We start from the raw sequence: 18,637 nt of genomic DNA, 5'->3' as shown, positions 1-18,637 counted from the left end.
TAATTGCCTTAACTAAGCATCCCATGGCTCCAGCAAAGACATGTTTATAGAGCTCAATGGCTTCTCCTCACAGACCCACCAGTGCTTGTCAAACCAACACCAAGGCTTCTGCTTGGATCCTGTGGGCCTCACAGGCAACCCTGTCCTGCTCACAGGAGCAAAGCTGGGTCAACACCAGGACGTAGATCAGTGTTGGAGCCCCAGGTGATGATTCATTTGGGGCAGTGACTGGTTCACCTTCATGAATTCCTTTGTGAGGATATTTTCTGTTTCCATTCTGTTTGGCTTGATTCCAGATTTGTTTCTTCTGTCAAACACAACATTATAGGCTGATTTATTTAAAGAATTATTTACTATTAAGTTAAATCAAATTAAATTAAAATATTTACTATTTTAAACTTACAGAATTTCATGCTAATGTACATTATATGTATATTATTGTATAAAAGTTTAAATGTGCTATTAGAATTAAAAAAAAAAAAACAATCTGTTGAAATTTGAACATGCTTTTCACTTTGTGATTGAAGGCACCTAACTTACATGTGTTTCTTTTCCGTGGGTCTTCTTATGCTGGTAGCTTTCTAACAATTGAAACCATTTCTTTCATGTTTAGTGTTACAAACCTGAAGTACTGGGGAAGATGTGAGCCTGTAATCTCCAGGACGCTTCAGTTCCTCAGTGACCTGTCAGTTGGATATCCTTTTCTGTGGCTGGTGCTGCACCCACTCAGCGGGCACGGTGGCCTGGCCACGTCATTCCCGTGCTTCTGGCTTTCCAAAATAGTACAATAACTGTCTGGTCTGTTTAGCCTTATCTATGAATGTGTTTATAGTAACTATGATATGAAAATAGATAGATAGATAGATTCATTCCTGTCTAATTGTGTTTTTATTAAGCTAGGCTAATAAATGGTTACATAATAAAGTATGCAGTACACATGTATTTTAATCCATAGTTTCTATAATTTTCCAAAATTTCTCTTTCTAAAGAAAGCATGTAACTAACTTGAAGAAAGGCACATGCTGTGACAATCCCACCTCCTGAAGCCTCGTCCTTAGTCATGCGCGAACTGAGACACACAAAGGAGGGACAGAAAGAGAGCTTTTAACCACCTCCTTGATTGCCGGCTTCCTCATCCAGTTATCATCAGACGTACTCTAAATTAAGATTTCCTCTTACGTGTTCAGTGTTTACATTTTTGCCTCTAGAAAGCGTATAAAATTTGAAGCCAGAAATCATCCTTATTAGATTAGTTATTGTATTTCTACCAATAAGAACCAGATTGTAGATTGTTCCGTATAATTTAGCTGTAAGACACATAGATGCTATGCTAAATAAATAAATAAATAAATAAATAAACAAGCAAGCATTGCTTCAGTTAACCTGTAAGATTAGCTGATATTTTCATATACGGACAAATTCTGGAAATGGTTAGCTTTGGATGGAAACCTTTAATGTAGTTTCGTCCCAGGAATATGCTTGTATTAGTTAAGTTTAAGATTGTGTTCCTCTATAAACCATAAAAGATTTCCAAAGTATTAGACACCCACTTTTGTGCTGGAATTTAATATGCAACTTTTTATTGGAAAATAATCGTCCTTGTCTGGCAAAATCCACCATGCAATATTTCTGTTAGTAGGTATAATGCAATAAAGACAGGGAGGGCTATTTATCACTACAAATTTTGAGGATTTCAGGATTCTTTTTATTATTTTAATATATTTCTTTGATATTAAATCAGAAAAATGATAAATTACACCTGTCTAGGCTGTTTTTCCTCTTTACTGGAAAGTGATGTACAACCCAATTCCAGTGGTCATTTTGGCTTTTTAAGATATGTATTTTTTTCTTATTAAAAAAAATCAACCTGTATTTTTTTCTAATAATGGTGCTGAAATACTCTTTATTTCCAACATATGAAGTGGTTTATAAGTACTTCATAGTATTGCAAACTCTCCAGGTTTTCACAGTGAATTACTATGAAAGGCTTTGGTTATAGAGCACACACCTATTGTTTTGATTCACCCTGATTTTAGTTTGATATTGATATTTGATATAAAATTAATTTGATTTGTATTTTCATTTTATATAACTTGCATAATACCTAATTTTTTGGTAACAATTAAGATACTTTTTGTTATCTATTTTTAAATACATATAACCTTTTATAAGCTGTATATTCCTTTTGAATAGTTCTCAAAATTAAATTTTAAGTCTTATTTTCAGAAAATCTATTATACAAAGGTTAAAGGTTATAACATGTAAATTATTTCCACACAGGTACATTGATTTATATTTTTTAACAATTATTTCAAGTTTGCATATTTAGAAATATATATTAGCTCAATTTGATTTCAGTGCTCAGTTATTTGAATTATAAATCATTATGTCCCTTCTAGCTGATCAGTCATGAAATATCTTTGAATTCATTTACATAATGGGATATGTGCTTGCTGTATCCATTTCAATGCAGTTGCTACTTACCAAATGTGTGTCTTGTTGTTCTAGCCAATTTCATTATTATATGAGTTTTCTTAATTGGGATCTTAAAATAATACCTTTTTTGTTACAAATAAAATTGCATTATTCAGCTATAGAAAGTATGCAAGGTAGTAGTGGTCACCTATTGGTCTTCAGTAATAGAAAGTCTTATTTTGATACTCAACATATTTTAAAAATATAATTAGCAAGTCAGTGAAAATCATTTTATCTTTTTATTTTCTATATTTCTAATGTGTGTCATCAGCACTTTGAGGTATTTTGTTTTGTGTTGTTTTGGGTTTGGTTCCTATTTTGTGTGCTTCAGGGGACTGTCATTCAGTGTTTGTGATGTGTAAAACCAATCTGTGAACTTTGATTATCTGACCACCTATTTGGAAATTAAAATTACCAAAAATTATTTTTAGGGATTACAGAACAGCCTGAAGTTTCCTTAAAGTAGTGGTCAAGTTTATTTAAGTATCAGAACTGGATGTCTGATATCCCATCATTAGGCCCCACACAGCACGTCTCTCTGCAAGGCTCTGACCAGGAGCTGAGAATCTGCCTCTTCATGGCTTATCTGGACTGACTGGGCAAATGTTGGAGAGCCAGGCATTTCTCCCATGGCACATCTTCATTCAGCTGTGTTAGCATTAAATAGGGCAGCTGTGGCAGATGAGAGGTCATCTGGCTTCCCATGTGATAATGTGGAAATTGATCCTTCAAGACTAGAGAGCCTCTCCTTCCCACCGAGTTCTGTTAGCTTATCTGACCCTCTGTCAGTGAGGCTTTGTAATGTTTACGTTCAAAGACCCTTTGAGAGAACTTTTATATTTTCCTATCAGATTCATTACTGTGGATGGACGGACGGACGGACTGATGGATGGATGGATGGATGGATGGATGGATGGATGGATGGATGGATATTGCATCTAGCAAATATATTTAGGTAACTCTTTACCATACTCTTATAATTTCCACAAGTAAAATTCAAGAATTCTTCATTCCAAGTATCTTGAACTAACGTGCACAGAGCTAACCTGCTCCATCTGGGTCCAACCCTCTTCAGTCAGGGTCAGTACCCGAGATCTCTCCTCCCTGAAATGTTTACACATCTGGAATTCTAGTTTCTATCTGAACAAGCTATGATGAGACTGTTCAAGTGTCTGGAGTAGGGAAGCAGGAAAAGAGGCGTGAAGGTCAACAAAGCACTCTAATGTACCTTACCGTGACTGCCGTAAAGGAGTCTCCTGAGTCCTGGGACCCACTCCTTATCACTTGAGCTTTCCTTCTTTTGGAGAGTAGCTGGTCAGGCTTTCTGCTGCAGTTCATCGTCCAGATGATAGCAGTAACACCGCTCACTGTGGCCTCACATTGATGGTAATGAGTAGTTAATGCACTTAAGAGTCTTGATGAGGACCAGAGTTGGACCCCCACACCCATGGCAGGTGGTTATGGTACGAGTAACTCCAGCACCAAGGAATCCAGCACCCACTTTTGGCCTCCCAATGCACACATACATGCAAAATGTGCAGACACACACACTCACACACACAAATCAAAGTAAGTATTTTAAAATAAAAATAAACCCCGCCAGGCAGTGGTGGCGCATGCCTTTAATCCCAGCACTTGGGAGGCAGAGGCAGGTGGATTTCTAAGTTCCAGGACAGCCTGGTCTACAGAGTAAGTTCCAGGACAGCCTGGGCTACACAGAGAAACCCTGTCTCAAAAAACCAAAAAAAAAAAAAAAAAAAAAACAAACACACACATAAAAGAGCTCTTTGTTAATTTTTTTTTCCCTTGATTCTCCTCAGGTTGCCAAACCGGTAGTTTCTGTATTATCATAAACACCTATAAATTTTTAGGACCTAGCTAAAAATGAAAATTGGGAGTCTCTTTGTTCAAATCATTGATCATATCACAACTTCCAACACTAAAGCTTGAAACCAACATGAGGCATTTATTTTTATTATTATTATTATTATTACTAATTATTATTATTTAGATATTTTCTTCATTTACATTTTAAATGCTATCCCCAAAATCCCCTATACCCTCCCCCAACCCTGCTCCCCAACCCACCTACTCCCGATTCCCCTGTACTGGGACATATGATCTTTTCAAGACCAAGGGCCTCTCCTCCCATTGATGGCTGAGTGGGTCATCCTCTGCTACAAATACAACTAGAGACACAGCTCTGGGGGTACTGGTTAGTTCATATTGTTGTTCCATCTATAGGGTTGCCGACGCCTTTACTCTCTAGCTCCTTCAATAGGGGTCCTGTGTTCCATCCAATAGATGACTGTGAGCATCCACTTCTGTATTGGCCAGGCACTGGCATAGCTTCACAAGAGAGAGCTATGTCAGGGTCCTGTCAGCAAAATCTTGCTGGCATGTACAATAGTGTCTGGGTTTGGGGTTTCTATGGGATGGATCCCCAGGAGGGGCAGTCTCTGGATGGTCCTTCCTTCTGTCTCAGCTCCGAACTTTATCTCTGTAACTCCTTCCATGGGTATTTTGTTCCCCATTCTAAGAAGGAATGAAGTATCTACACTTTGGTCTTCCTTCTTCTTGAGCTTCATGTTTTTTGCAAATTGTATCTTGGGTATTCTAAGTTTCTGGGCTAATATCCACTTATCAGTGAGTGCGTATCACGTGTGTTCTTTTGTGATTGGGTTACCTCACTCAGGATGATACCCTCCAGATCCATCCATTTGCCTAAGAATTTCATCAATTCATTGTTTAATAGCTGAGTAGTAGTCCATTATGTAAATGTACCACATTTTCTGTATCCATTCCTGTGTTGAGGAACATCTGGGTTCTTTCCAGCTTCTGGCTATTATAAATAAGGCTCTATGAACATAGTGGAGCATGTGTCCTTCTTACCGGTTGGAACATCTTCTGGGTATATGAACATGAGACATTTCTAAGTCTGCGTGGCTCATACACGCAGGGATCTGCCCTGGCTATCTATGACGTATGAAATCATTCTTTTTCTTCAGCTTCAGACTAACACACCAAAGGTGATTTTTATCTTTAAAATGGTGACTTTTCAATTTCATCCTACACTCACTTCCTTTACTGTGGGGTCTTGTTCTCTTTCAATTCAGTTGGGCATCTGCCAAGTCCAGGGTCAATGAGCAAATAACAGACCTGCCCCAGAGCTTTCAGTTCTAACAGAATCAACCCGACTTTGAACCTCCTTCTAAGAGCCCAAGTCAATTGCTTTACTAACATAAAACATATTTTAATCTAACTCAAATTATATACCAATTATATAGAAATCTATACATTAAAAATATGATGTGAGCCAGGTATAGTGGAACATGCCTTTAATCCCAGCACTCCGGAGGCAAAGGCAGGTAGATCTCTGTGTTTGAGGCAGGTCTGGTCTACAAAGTGAGTTCCAGGACAGCCAGGGCAACACAGAGAAACTCTCTCAAAAAACAGGGAAAAACAAAACAAAATAAAACTTACTTGAAAACATTATTGGCACTTAGAACATATTGTCACCTCTCCTAGAGGTGACAAAGTTTAACTCCTGCCTGGTGAAGAAAGTTCCTGAGCACAAGCTTCCCCCAGAATTTAACTCATATATCTGACATACAGTGTTCTGTTCTTTTGACTTCTTCTTTCTGTTTTCAAGATCTAAATTATCTATAAACACTGAACATGTGTGGCCCTAAGAAATCTGCCTAAATCCTATCATCACCCACCCTGCTATGCTTATTGAATATGGAACACACTACTCAATTCCAAAACTTTTTTTTTAACATTTTAACAGTCTTTGTAATGTGTACCTTTCAATTAATATTATTCAGAATTACTTTTTCGGGACTAAAAATGATGGCCCAGATTTCATAGGACTTAATGATCTTGAAGAGGACCCATGTCCAGTCTCCAGCACACATGGCAGCTCACAACTGTCTCAAACTGATGTTGACTGCACACACAAGGGAACCCTTAACATCATGCAAGCAAAACACTCACGAATATAAAGTAAACTAAAAGATAGAAGTACTTTTTTTCCTGATAGTACATAAAAAATGATTTTCTTTTTGTGTTTATACTCCCTGGCCTTTAGATTGATAAAATGTGATAGATCCTTGTGCTGCTGGATGGTTTTATGCCAACTTGGCACAAGCTAAAGTCATGTGAGGAAAAGGTATCTCCTTTAAGAAAAGGCCCTCATAACATCAGACTATAGGCAAGCCTATAGGGTGTTTTCTTAATTAATGATTGGTGGAGGAGGGCTATCTACCCATTGTGGGTGGCTCCAGGGTTCTAGTCTAGGGTTGTTGGCCCTGGGTTCTGGAAGAAAGCAGGTGGAGCAAGCCATGAGGAGCAAGCCAGTAAGCACACCAATCCAGGGCCTCTGTATCAGCTCCTGCCTCCAGGCTCCTCCCCTGTTTTGAGTTCCCATCCTCATTTCCTTTGATGAGAACAGTGATGCAGAAGTGTAAGCCATTTAAACCTTTTTCTCCCCAACTTGCTTTTTGGTCATGGTGTTTCACTGAAGCAAGAGAAATCCTAACTAAAACAAATTGTTACCAGGATTGTGACGGACCTGACCATGCTGTTTTGGGTAGGAATTTGGGAAGGCTTTGTGCAAGAAAAGCCATTGAATGTTCAGTGCTTGGTGAGATGTTCTGTAGGATCTTGGAAGGCAAGAATGGTGAGGGCAATACGGAAGACGGAAGTCTGGCTTGTGAAGTTTCAGAGGGAAAGGTTTGGTGTTTTGTTTTGAATTAAGATTCTGTATTTCTGGTTTGCTGGGACTGAAGAGCCAGCTGAACTACTAAAGTGAAACGTTTCCATTGCTGGAATACTTGATGCTGGTCAGTTAGAGCTGGTGGTGGTTAAGAAAAGACCAGTATCCTTGAGGTGAAATCTTCTAGGAAGTGTTTCCTGAGTGTCAGCATGCAGAAGCTGTGTTCCATAGGGGACCAAGGTTGGACTGGCAGCTGAACTTGATAGTGTAAGAATCATCTAGGAAGCACTGGTTTAAAGGCATGAAAGAATCATGGAGAGCAGGAGAGGCCATTGGTGAAAGTACAGCCTCAGTGGCAGTTGAAGACCCAGGCCTGAAGGAGTCATGCAAAGAGATTAAGGCTTGGCAAATTGAAGAGAATCTTTGAAAGAAATTGGTGAAAGTGCAGCCCAGTTGAACAGAAGACTCCAGCATTTTGGAGATTCTAGTACTAATGGGATGACCACCAAGAATAGTGACAGCAGTGGAGTGTAGCCAGCCAGAACTAGAAGACATGCTGTATGTGTTTCAGAGGATGGCACCAGGGAAGGAACTCCAGCCCCTTGGAGGAGCCCAGAAGATCAAGAGTAAATCCCCTACATTGGATGTTTAGTCCTTTGATTTTGCTTTGATTGGATGTGCCTGTGCTCTGGTTCTTACCTTTTGAAGTAAGAAAGCATTTAATTTAGTTTTGATTTTACAGGTGCCCACAGTTGAAAGGCTTTGGATTCTAAAAGCAATTGGCTATTTTATAGAGACTGAATTTTTAATGTGTTTGACTTTATAATGATAGCGGGACTTCTAAAGTTATTTATGTTTTTAATATGAAATCTTGGGGGATGAATGAATGAGATAGGTAAGGTGGCTTACCAGTGACATGTTTGTGTCAAGTTGACAAGGAGTCAATTGTGCCTGATAGGTTTATGTCAACTTAGGTTTATGTCAACTTGACAGGCAGGAATCGCCACTGAGAAATGCCTCCATAATATCAGGCTGTAGATACTTGATGGAAAAACCTAAGCTAAATAAGCCCTCTCCTCCGCAGCTTGCTTCTTGGTCATGGTATCTGCAGTAGAAGCCCTAAGGTATTGCTCATGAATTGGAGCCCTGCTTGTTGTTTCTGTGGAGATCACTACTAACCTGTATAATACTCACAACACAGGAAACACATTTGTTATCAGCTTAGTTATCTTCTGCAAAGAGAAGTCACTCAGAATTTTAGCAGTGTGTAAGATAAACCATTCCTTTGACCTCTTGCTTTTCTCCACCATGGTTGCTAGCTTCATGACTAGCTTCACCTGTCTTAATGTTTTTATATTTCTGGAAATTTGCTAAGTCGGATGTCGTAGTTGGCCATTAACAAATTTGCCCACTCCCAGAAGATAAGATTCCCCCTCTCATATGTGGGGCCCAGTTCTAATTATTATAAGTTAGGCAGAAGAACAGGTGCTAGTCTTTAAGTCAAGTAGATGTATATCAGATAGTGCAAAGAGGTCCAGATACTGTAGAGTCAGCAGACCTGGGGTTGAGCCTTGGCTTTACCATATATTAGTGCATTCCCAATGTAGCCTGTGCATGATTCCCAGGACTGTTGCAGTGACTGTTACCATGCTGTCCTCACTGATGGGAGCTGCAGGCCTCTGAAGAGCCCAGTACTGTGTTAATCCACCCATCCTGCCCACTTGTCTGCTAGAGAAGAGTAAAAATAAAGGACCATAAAGATATGTCCACTTAGCCCGGCGGTGGTGGTGCACGCCTTTAATCCCAGCACTTGGGAGGCAGAGGCAGGTGGATTTCTGAGTTCGAGGCCAGCCTGGTCTACAGAGTGAGTTCCAGGACAGCCAGGGCTGCACAGAGAAACCCTGTCTAGAAAACCAAAAAAAAAGATCTGTCCACTTGCCTTTTCCTTTTAACATTACAAATCTTAAGACCATTAACTAGTTCTGAGCTTCATTCCTTTAAAGGGATGTAAATATTTAGATGAATTCTCCTTATTGTATTTTTTCAAATTTTTAATTATTTTTCTTGAGAATTAATTAAAAGGCAGTGGGTGCTGACCTTGGTTCAAAGTGCACAGATGCGGTTCTGCAGAAAATATCTTTGGCAGCTGATATTTTTCCTGTGGATGTTCTGTTTATTGCTTCATAAATATTCTATTGTCTAAACATGACTTGCTGTTTGTTAGCAGTGCTGACAGGAGGGTTCCTGTTAATGGCAGCATTTATACTACCCATATACCCTGTCACTTTTAACTTAGCAATTTTAAGAGAATTGCCTTTGGTAATTACTTAAGATATTTCTAAGTTTATTGATCCCCACCCTTGTTTAACTGAGTGAAGTTTGAGTGACAGTTCATCTGCTTAAAGATTGATGGTTTTGAAAAGTCGTCAAATCCACATCTTCAAATCTAAGAAAAAGCTTGCTGCTTGTCAGCGCTGATCTTGTCCTTTGGTTGCCAGAAAATACAGTGCACTAAGGAGAAAGTGTGGCTGGCCGCCAGGCCTGTCCTGATGGAGTTTTCAATCTGTGTGAAGACCCATGCACATACATCATATGCCACTCTGGTGCTCACCTGGAAGGTAGATAGACTTAAGTCTAAGTCATGTTAACAGTTTGTAGTTAGGAAAGCATTTGCCTGGTAGAGTTGTGAGAGTCAGCTGAGTAACTAGTCCCCATGTCACCCTCATGCCCTTTCCCTGGCGTGTACTCAGTAAAGCCGTCTGCGTCATCTGACCCTCAGAACAACCTTGTAAAACAGAAAAAGTCACAGTCCTTTGGCTCAGCCACATCCGTGCAGTCTTAGATGGACAACTTAACTTCTTTAAGCTTCTGTTTTCATATCTACAGAACTGAATTAATAACACTGTAATTGTGAAGACTAGATAAAATAATATAACATGAAAAATGTCTTCCACTTAAACACTTGAGAAATATTAGTTATATTAAGCTGTCTTTCAACATTTAATGACGTGAAATTTGCTATATCTTTCTGACTAGATTTTGGTTTTAAACTTCTGAATTCATTGTTTCTTAAAATTGAATAATTTTCTCTTTCTTGATAGTCCATTATGAGTCTTTATAATAATTTTATTATGAAGTAGAATTAGTAAAAAGAAATTCTTTAGCCATACCCAGTGTGAAAAGGGTCAGTTTCAATTTTCTCCTATCAAGGCTTTAACAGTGAGGGGTTCTTGTCCTAATTATAGGTTTCACTCTTTCATTTCATAACTAGAATATGTATAAGGTAGAAAAGTAATTGCCCTGGTTAATAATGGATCATCATTCTCAGCAAAATGAAAGGCATTTCTATAGGAGTACTCCTGGACATAGTAGTCTCTTTACAAGCTAAAGTGCAGTTTTAGTTATGTTTTATGATTTATTGTGTATATTTCTCCAGATTCCTTAACCTTATTACCTATATCCTTTTAAAAAAACTTGTGAAAATAGATGCTGTGAAATTCATGCTGAAAAATCACACGGTATGTCTGGTTCTCTAGTAACTAGAACCTTCTGAGTAGGCGGACACTGGTAACCTTGCATACTCCTTTGCTTTCATCAGAGTGAACACTTCCCGTTTCTTGGCATCAGTGAAACTTACAATGTGGGTGACTTCAGGTGCCGGACAACCTTCTACACAGCCCTCACTCGCCTTCTGATGGTAGACCTGGGTAAGTAGATGGAGCTTTGCTGACAGGTCAACAGCAGTGCGGATGAAAGAGTGCAGTGTTGGTCGGTGAAGCGTCTCACTTGTTAGGATTCCTTTCTCCTTATCCTTGACCATTGATCTTACTTTTGCTAATCTGGAAACTGGGCCTGGTGGCTCAGGGGCCACAGGAGGACTAGGTCAAGGCCTGAGCGGAATACAGAGTGAGCTCAAGGTCAGCAATTTGGCAGGCCCTCTCTCAAAATTAAGGTTTTTTTTATGGCCAGGGATATAGCCCAGTGGTAGAACTCTTGCCTGACATATTTCAGTCCCTAGGACTGCAGAGTCAAGAACAGGAAGTGTAGGAACAATCTCAAGGACAGCTATACTGTAAATGTTTGCCCTTGTTCTCATAGGATTTTTTGCATTTTGTTTTCTTTTTTACATTTTAAATTGTATTTATTTTGAGAGTATATACGTGTGTGCACCTGGGCCACAACACACAAATGGGGGCTGAAGGACAACCTTTTGGGACGTTGTTCTCTTTTGCCATGTGGGTTCCCGGGATCAAACTCAGATGATCAGGCTTGGTGGATTAATTTATCCACTGAGCCAGCCCAACAGGAAAGCTCTTCCCTCTGGTGTTCTGAGATAGTCTGATGGTCCAGTTGAGCCTCAGGCTGAAGTCGAGAAGGGGCTTGAAGTTCTGATCCTCCACTTCTGGAGGCTGAGAGGACATTACAGGCCTGTGCGCTGAGGGCCAAACCCAGGATACCTCATATGCTCAGGCAGGCCTCTTTCCTCAGCTCCGTCCACAGCATTCCTATAGTTGCCAAATCTGCAGGGGCAGAAGTTGTTCTTTTATTTTTGTTTGAGAAAGTCTTAGGAAGACCAGGGTGGTTTTGAACTCCTTTGTAGTTGAAAATGACCTTAGACTTCTGGTCCTCTTTTCTCTAAATCTTACTTGGTAGGATTATAGGTGTATGCAACCATGCCTAGTTTTATATGATGCCAGGAATCCAGTCCAGGGCTTTATACATGCTGAGGAAATGCTCTACTGGTACTCCATCACTAGGACCACAAACTGGTGAGTGAGGCCAATGCAGTACATGACCTGTGAGGAACGGGTGAATGATAAGGCATTGCTGAGCTAATAGGGCAACTGCATACATCGGAGCAAATGCATCAAAGCGGCTGAGGAAAACTGAAGTGGCTTTTTCAATAATTATTGTAACCATTATGAAAACCATATGGAAATGCCTTAAATAATTAAAAGTAAAACCACAGCAGGCTTTGGAAATCCTCCTAGTGAGCTGTACACCAGAGGGAGTGAAGTCAGCATACAGAACAGACACCTGCACTAGCATGTTCATTAAAGCAGCAGTCACAGGAGCCAAGAGAGAGAAACAACCTTGGTATCCACTGAGGCTTGAATAAACATGCACTCATGCTCGCGTGCACACACACACACACACACACACACACACACACACACACGAATCCTCTTTAGCCATAAAAGTAAGAAAATGAACCCATTTGCACTGCCTTTGTTGTATGGATGAACCTGAGTGGTTGGTATTGTGTTAAGTGAAATAAGCCAGGCACAGACAGACAACTACTACAAGATCTCACTCTATGAAGACTCTAAAAAAACAAGGTGATATCATAAAATTGGGTAGTAGTAGTTACCAAAGACTATCAAATTTGGAGACAATATAAAATGATGTCCTGACTTGGATATGCCCTTTCAACTAGTTACGGGAATAAAGTTGAAGAGCTGTGGCATGCAATCATAGTTGTAGAGCGTCGGGCCAACAGTCTCAAGCATGCTACAGAACTTAAGGAACTCCCAGCCTGTCGTTGTGAAGTACTTTTTACAAGGGTGTGTAAAGTGCTCTCACCCCTAAAGTGATATGTGCATGAGATAATATTATGCTAATTAAATGCTAGATTTAATTATGTATTTGTGTGTTTTACAATGTTTTAAAAACATTTCTGGCTGAGCAGTGGTGGCACACGCCTTTAATCCCAGCACTTGGGAGGCAGAAGCAGGTGGATTTCTAAGTTCGAGGCCAGTCTGGTCTACAGAGTGAGTTCCAGGACAGCCAGGACTACACAGAGAAACCCTGTCTCGAAAAACAAACAAACAAACAAACAAACAAACAAAATTCTGCTGGGCCACTCTCAGAGAAACCCTGTCTTGATTTTTAAAAATTTTAATTTACTTTTAACTGATATAAAGAGAGTGTATATATTACCAGGGTATCTTGGAATGTTTTCATATTTATATGTATTTTATAATGATTATTCATGTTAAACAAATCTTCTTTTCTTAGTTTGTGTTGTTTTTGTTTTATTTTGGTTTTGGCACTGTTGAAGGTCAAATCCAAAGGTCCCGTGCATAGTAAGCCGGCAGTTTACAACAGAGCTACAATCTCAGTTCATCATTAAATACCTATCTTTTTGGACAGTTACAAGTTCCTCATTGTTAAAAACTTCAAATAGTTTCTTGTAGTTTTTGAAATGTCCAGTGTGCCATTAGCATCCTATAATGCATTAGCACATGAGGACTTAAGTTCTAACTAAAGGCCCATCGACAGGCCTCCATCCATCTCTTCCCCTCCTCTGCAGGGCCCAGCCTCTAATAACCACTATTATTATGACATTTTGAAGTTCTGTTGGGTGTGAGGGAGTTGTCTTTGTGTCCCGACTTACTTCAGTTGGCAAAAGGTATACTATCTGTATTGTCTCATATGACAAATTTTCATTCTTTTTGTGGCCAAACATAATATGGTGTATATAAAACGCCCTCCATATGTCCCTCATTGTTCATTGGTGAAAGTAAGCCTGCTTCTGTTTCTTGATTGTGCTGAATAATGATGTAGAAAACATGACAGTGCAAGTGTCTTCTGTCCTTTTGGAAGTGTACCCAGTCGTGGGATTAGTGGGTTGTGATAGTTCTTTTTTTTTAAGTTATTGAGGGCTCTCCATATAGATCAGTTTTCATAAGGCCTGTCCTACAAATCGTGAGCAAGGGTTTTCGTTTGCCTCCATTGTCTTCAGCATTCAATGTCTTTCATCTTTGTTTGATACCATTCTTAAAATAATGAAATTCTGAATCATTGTATTTTTTGTTTAATGGCATCCTATTTGCCTCCCTCAATTCCTGGACTGTTGGTGTTGGAGTCTTGTTTTCTAAAAACATTCCTTATCCCATTTTATTTTTTTTATTGAAAAGCTCTATTTAGTAAGACACACACGAATTTCTACACATAGGTAGAACTGTGAAGTGGGCACTTTTCTGTGGAGCTGTGTTACTCTAGATTCCTGTAGTTCTCATGTCAGTCAGCTGGAGACAAGAGATTTTGGCCAGTGACACTGTTAATTCATAGACAATATAGTATTGAAATTTGTCTTTTTTTTTCTTGCAATATTGATGGGTATACCATCAACATAAACAATTTTTAAAGTGTGATCTTATAAAAAGAAAGAAAAGTTTTTTCTTACACAAAAGACATTAAACCTTAAAATGGAAAAAGCAGTTAACCCCTCCATGGCTATATCATTTTCATACATTTCAACAGAATGAGTCACGAGAAAAACAGATAACTAAAAATTGAGAAAATGCAACTAGAATTATTAAGGAGCTGTGTGAAATTGATTTCTAAGGAGAGATTAAATGTATAACTTGGATAAGTGACAACTAGAGCTTGAGGCAAAGAAAAGTGTCTATAAATATTTGAAGAGTATAAACCAGGCATGCAAAACCCAATGCAGTAGGAGTTCTGATAAGGGCCTTCTGTACTGAGCACTAGCCTGTTTACCTCTGGGTGCTGCTGTGGAGAAAAGCTCTAAACTCCTGCTCTCCTGGGCAATATTTACCAAGCTCATGGCTGAACTGAGATCCATGTGTCAGGCTTAGTGAGCCCTGCCTCACCTTGAGGAACTTGATCACTTATTTTCCTGCATCCAACAATTAAAATGCTGACTACACTTCGCTCTTTTAATGGCCTGGTTGCATAGTGAACGAAATGGAGAAACTAAAGAGTAATATTAGTAAATGTCTTGGAGATTGGCTTTGCCATCTATTCAGAACCTGGTAATGGAACTGGATCAAGATCTCTCTTTCTATTGAGTCATCAACACAAAGACTCAGCCTTATCTTCTGTTTGTCATAAACACAGCAGAGCACATCAGAGCCTTACCACAGTGTGGACCCTATCCCACAATACTTGGACAGTGTGTTAGATTGAAAATTGGTATTCATATTGATGAAAGAAGGACCGCATTGCACACATTTAAAGTCAGATTTACTTAATTTTGCTTAATATAAACTCGTGAGGCATAAGGAACTTAAGTAAACCTTTATAATTTGAATAATAGAATTTCATTATTTTCCAAATTAGATTCCTTTTAAATATCCAGCCTATACAATATAAATTATTAATTTACATTTTCCATTCAAAGTTTATATGGACAAGATGTAAATGTTCTATTCTAATACTTTTTTGTACACCTTGAGTGAAACAGAAAGAGGCTATAATAGAAGTATACCTCATACATAGTAGATACTCAATATAAAACAGTTGTGTCTGAGTTACAGATAAAGTTTAACTCTATAACAGCTATCCTTATGAAACACTATGGTATAACTAGGCTTTCTTGTCTTGTTAAGAACCAGAGTCATTCTCTACAGAGTATGTTGAGATTCTTCAGAGCACTTATTTTGTCTTTTCATATTTCTTTAGCACCAAGCTCACCATAGTTATTACTAGGCACTTGTTGAATAAAGGACAGGCAACTTTACAGCAACCTGGATGCCATTATTGTTGCTTCTGGAATCAGCCCTGCCTGCCAGGATCTCTGTGGAAATGTTTTCGATCATTGTCCTCTCCAAACAGAGTTTATCAAGTGTCTGATCACTTCCACAACCAATGAGCTCCATGCAGCCACTCCTGAGCCCACTTAGTCCTCTCTTGCTCTCTTGAGCAGGAGTGTTACTACCTCATGTTTTTTGTTGTTGTTGCTGAATGTTGTTGAACACAGTTTTGATTATTTGAGCCCTTGTCTCACAGCCTAGATTGAAGAGATTGTTGCTGTCAAAATGTCGTATATATGGTTTGATAGTTTCCTACTGTGTTCACTGCCATGGAAACAAAGAAGAAAAGATGATATTATAATCAAGAGTAGCACAGACCAGGTGTTCAATGAAAGAAGCAAAAATAGTGGGTGATGAGAACCATCCCTAAATTTAAAAAGATATTAATAAGGGTAAACTTTGGAGAGGTAAGAATCAAGTAGAAAAAAAATGCTTAGCCAACCTGCTTGCATAAACTGGACTCGATTCTTGGCTTGAAATACAAAACATTCTAATTGAATCCTACAAAATGAATTGAATATTTTTATATAAGCCATGCACATTGGAGTAATTAGAAAGGGGGACAGAAATTGGGTGTCACATTAATTGGTATTTACTTGAAATGCATTTTGGATTATATTCAATAATTTGCACTTTGTATGAATTTAATTAGATGCTATGTGCCCCAGGTTGTCTTTCCAATGAAAATGAGGAAGTTTTTGGCAATAAACAGTTGTACTGTGTTATCAAATTGTTTTAAATAAACTAGACAAAGTGCTCACTTGTATGGCAGGCAGAATTGGAAGCCTTTGATCAGTACAATGATAATGTTTCAATGTGGAAAGGATGCTAGTTTTGTGCTATTTAAGTCCCCAGAAATTACCAGAGGGATGCAGGAATCCTCCTTGCAAGAAAATGTATGTGAACAAAAAAATGGGTGGCTGGCCTCAGTGCATGCATGCTACCCTTCGGAGAACCTCTTTAGAGCTCCCTGGGTTATTTTACAATTAACTTGTTGATTTAATAAGCTAAAGAAAAGAATAAAAGGAGACTCTCCAACAAGCTGTTCAGTGTAAAATATTTGAACAAACAGAACCCTTCTGTGTTGTTTAATTTAAATGGAGGTAAATTTAGTTGACAAACCCTGAAGAGGAGAGGCATCGAAAGCCTCAAGGATGCTCTTTGTTTTGTGAAGAACCAAATATTAGTTGCAAATGTTTTGCCACTTATAAATTTGGAATTTCAGTGTCAACAGTCATATCAAACCATATATGCAGAAATTCTAACACTGAACTACTCAGAAGTATTTGGGTTAGGATTTGAGCAAGTGTTACATTCCTCCGATATTTTAAACTATAAAAAGATGAGTGGTCTTTTCAATGATGAGAAAAATATTAATATTTCAGTGGTGCTTATGGATGGTAAGATAGTTCTGTCTTTAGGAGTGACGGTGACATACTATGTGTCTGAAAACGGTAATTGGTACTTAAGGGTGTTGCTAACCTAACGTTGAAAAATGTTATGTAATAAGTTAATAACTTGAGTAACAGGGAAAGAGGAGTCTCCAGGTAGCAACTAAAGGTAGAATTTTTAAAATACACAGAAAGGAACTTTTCTCCTTTTATATTACGTGTGTGTGTGTGTGTGTGTGTGTATGCAGGAGTGCTCACACAGTGGTAGGCTTGTGGAAATAGAGGACTTCTTGGAAAAGTCAGTTCTCTCCCTCTGCTGTGTATCAGTCATTCCATTGTTTAATAGTGAACTGAGGTTGAGAGATACATGGACTTGTCCAAAGTAGCTAACAGACCACATATTTTTATTCATTCTTGTCCCTTCACCCTTCACCTTCTCAATCAAGTTAAGAAATATAACTTATCTTCTTCTTTATTTGAACTGTTTGAAACAAAGGATTGATTCAGGGCTTGGGAGCAATGAGGGGAAAATGAGAGATTACTTTCTAAGAGTCTGTGAAATAGAGTCACTTCTATGGTTTTTTGTGTGTAGAATTTGCTAATTAATCCAGTGAAGGTCAAGTGAAATTTGTAGATGGTGTTCCATGTCTACTAATTGGGCAAACTGTATTTCTTTTCATGGACTGAGGAAAGGCTTCTGAGGAAACCTTAGCAGGTAAGGGGCTTGATCAGAAATAACTAATGTTCTCATGGATGGAGAATATATCATCATTTCACCTGTGTCCATGACTTGGCAGAGACTACTTGGAAAGTAGACATGGGAGAAGGTTGGGAGAGTGGGCAGTTGGGGTAAAGAAGCAGCTGGAAATACTTAGACTCCATAATGAGATAATTAAGACTAATTAGCTGGCCCTGTAGGCAGAAAGCAGCCCATTAAGTCCAGATACAGTTTTAATAATGTACCTGGTTTTGAGGGTAGAGTCCAGAGCACCCCAGGGAATAGAACGCTCAGGGTGAAATGTCTAGGTTAGGGTTCTTACCAAAGGAACAGCAACTCTGCCCTGGATGAGCTATTTTTCTTCTAGAAACGAAAGCAAGCTTTGTGGTTTTCTAGAACTTCAGGAAACCTCAGTTTTCTCATCTATTAAATGAAGATACTTACAGGATTGCCATGTGAATTGAATACCTAACATCGAGTACTTAGTAACTATTAACTAAGATACATTTATTGAAAGTCAGAAGCAAACTACTAGTTGGACCTCAGACTGAGGCAAGTTCAGCACTCTTACTACATCCACTTTCCCACTGATGACACTTCTGAAGGTTCTAAAATAACCTGTCTAGCCCAAAGTCACAGCTCATTTTAAAAGTGACCAGAACTCGTAAATCATTGTACAAGGATAATGGATTTGTTTCAGGGACCAGCCAAGCACATTCCTTGAGCCTTCTGCTAAACAGAGCTTGTGGAAGTGGCGTCTTCCGGTAGTGCTGCG

General features: G+C 38.8%; 1 protein-coding gene across 12 annotated transcripts in view; it reads left to right on the top strand.

Moving 5' to 3' along the window:
- The window catches only part of Ranbp17 (RAN binding protein 17), a 301,991-nt gene that overhangs the window by 184,647 nt on the left and 98,707 nt on the right, over positions 1 to 18,637 (top strand). For 9 of the 12 annotated variants that reach the window (NR_110973.2, XR_003949486.1, XR_380976.4 and 6 more), the window contains 3 exons: positions 614 to 694; positions 10,647 to 10,710; positions 10,791 to 10,899. Coding sequence is in view for 6 of the 12 variants with exons in the window: in NM_023146.3 (NP_075635.1) it covers positions 614 to 694; positions 10,647 to 10,710; positions 10,791 to 10,899 (254 nt within the window). In the remaining 6 variants the exon portion in view is untranslated. Of the gene's footprint in view, positions 1 to 613; positions 3,431 to 10,646; positions 10,711 to 10,790; positions 10,900 to 18,637 lie in introns of those variants that run through there. The other 3 variants (XR_003949487.1, XR_380977.4, XR_380979.4) reach the window with 2 other exon arrangements.

The sequence above is a fragment of the Mus musculus genome, chromosome 11 (assembly GCF_000001635.26).
Source record: "Mus musculus strain C57BL/6J chromosome 11, GRCm38.p6 C57BL/6J".
In the NCBI taxonomy this organism is placed as follows: domain Eukaryota; kingdom Metazoa; phylum Chordata; class Mammalia; order Rodentia; family Muridae; genus Mus; species Mus musculus.
This window is presented reverse-complemented; position numbering and strand designations above follow the sequence as displayed.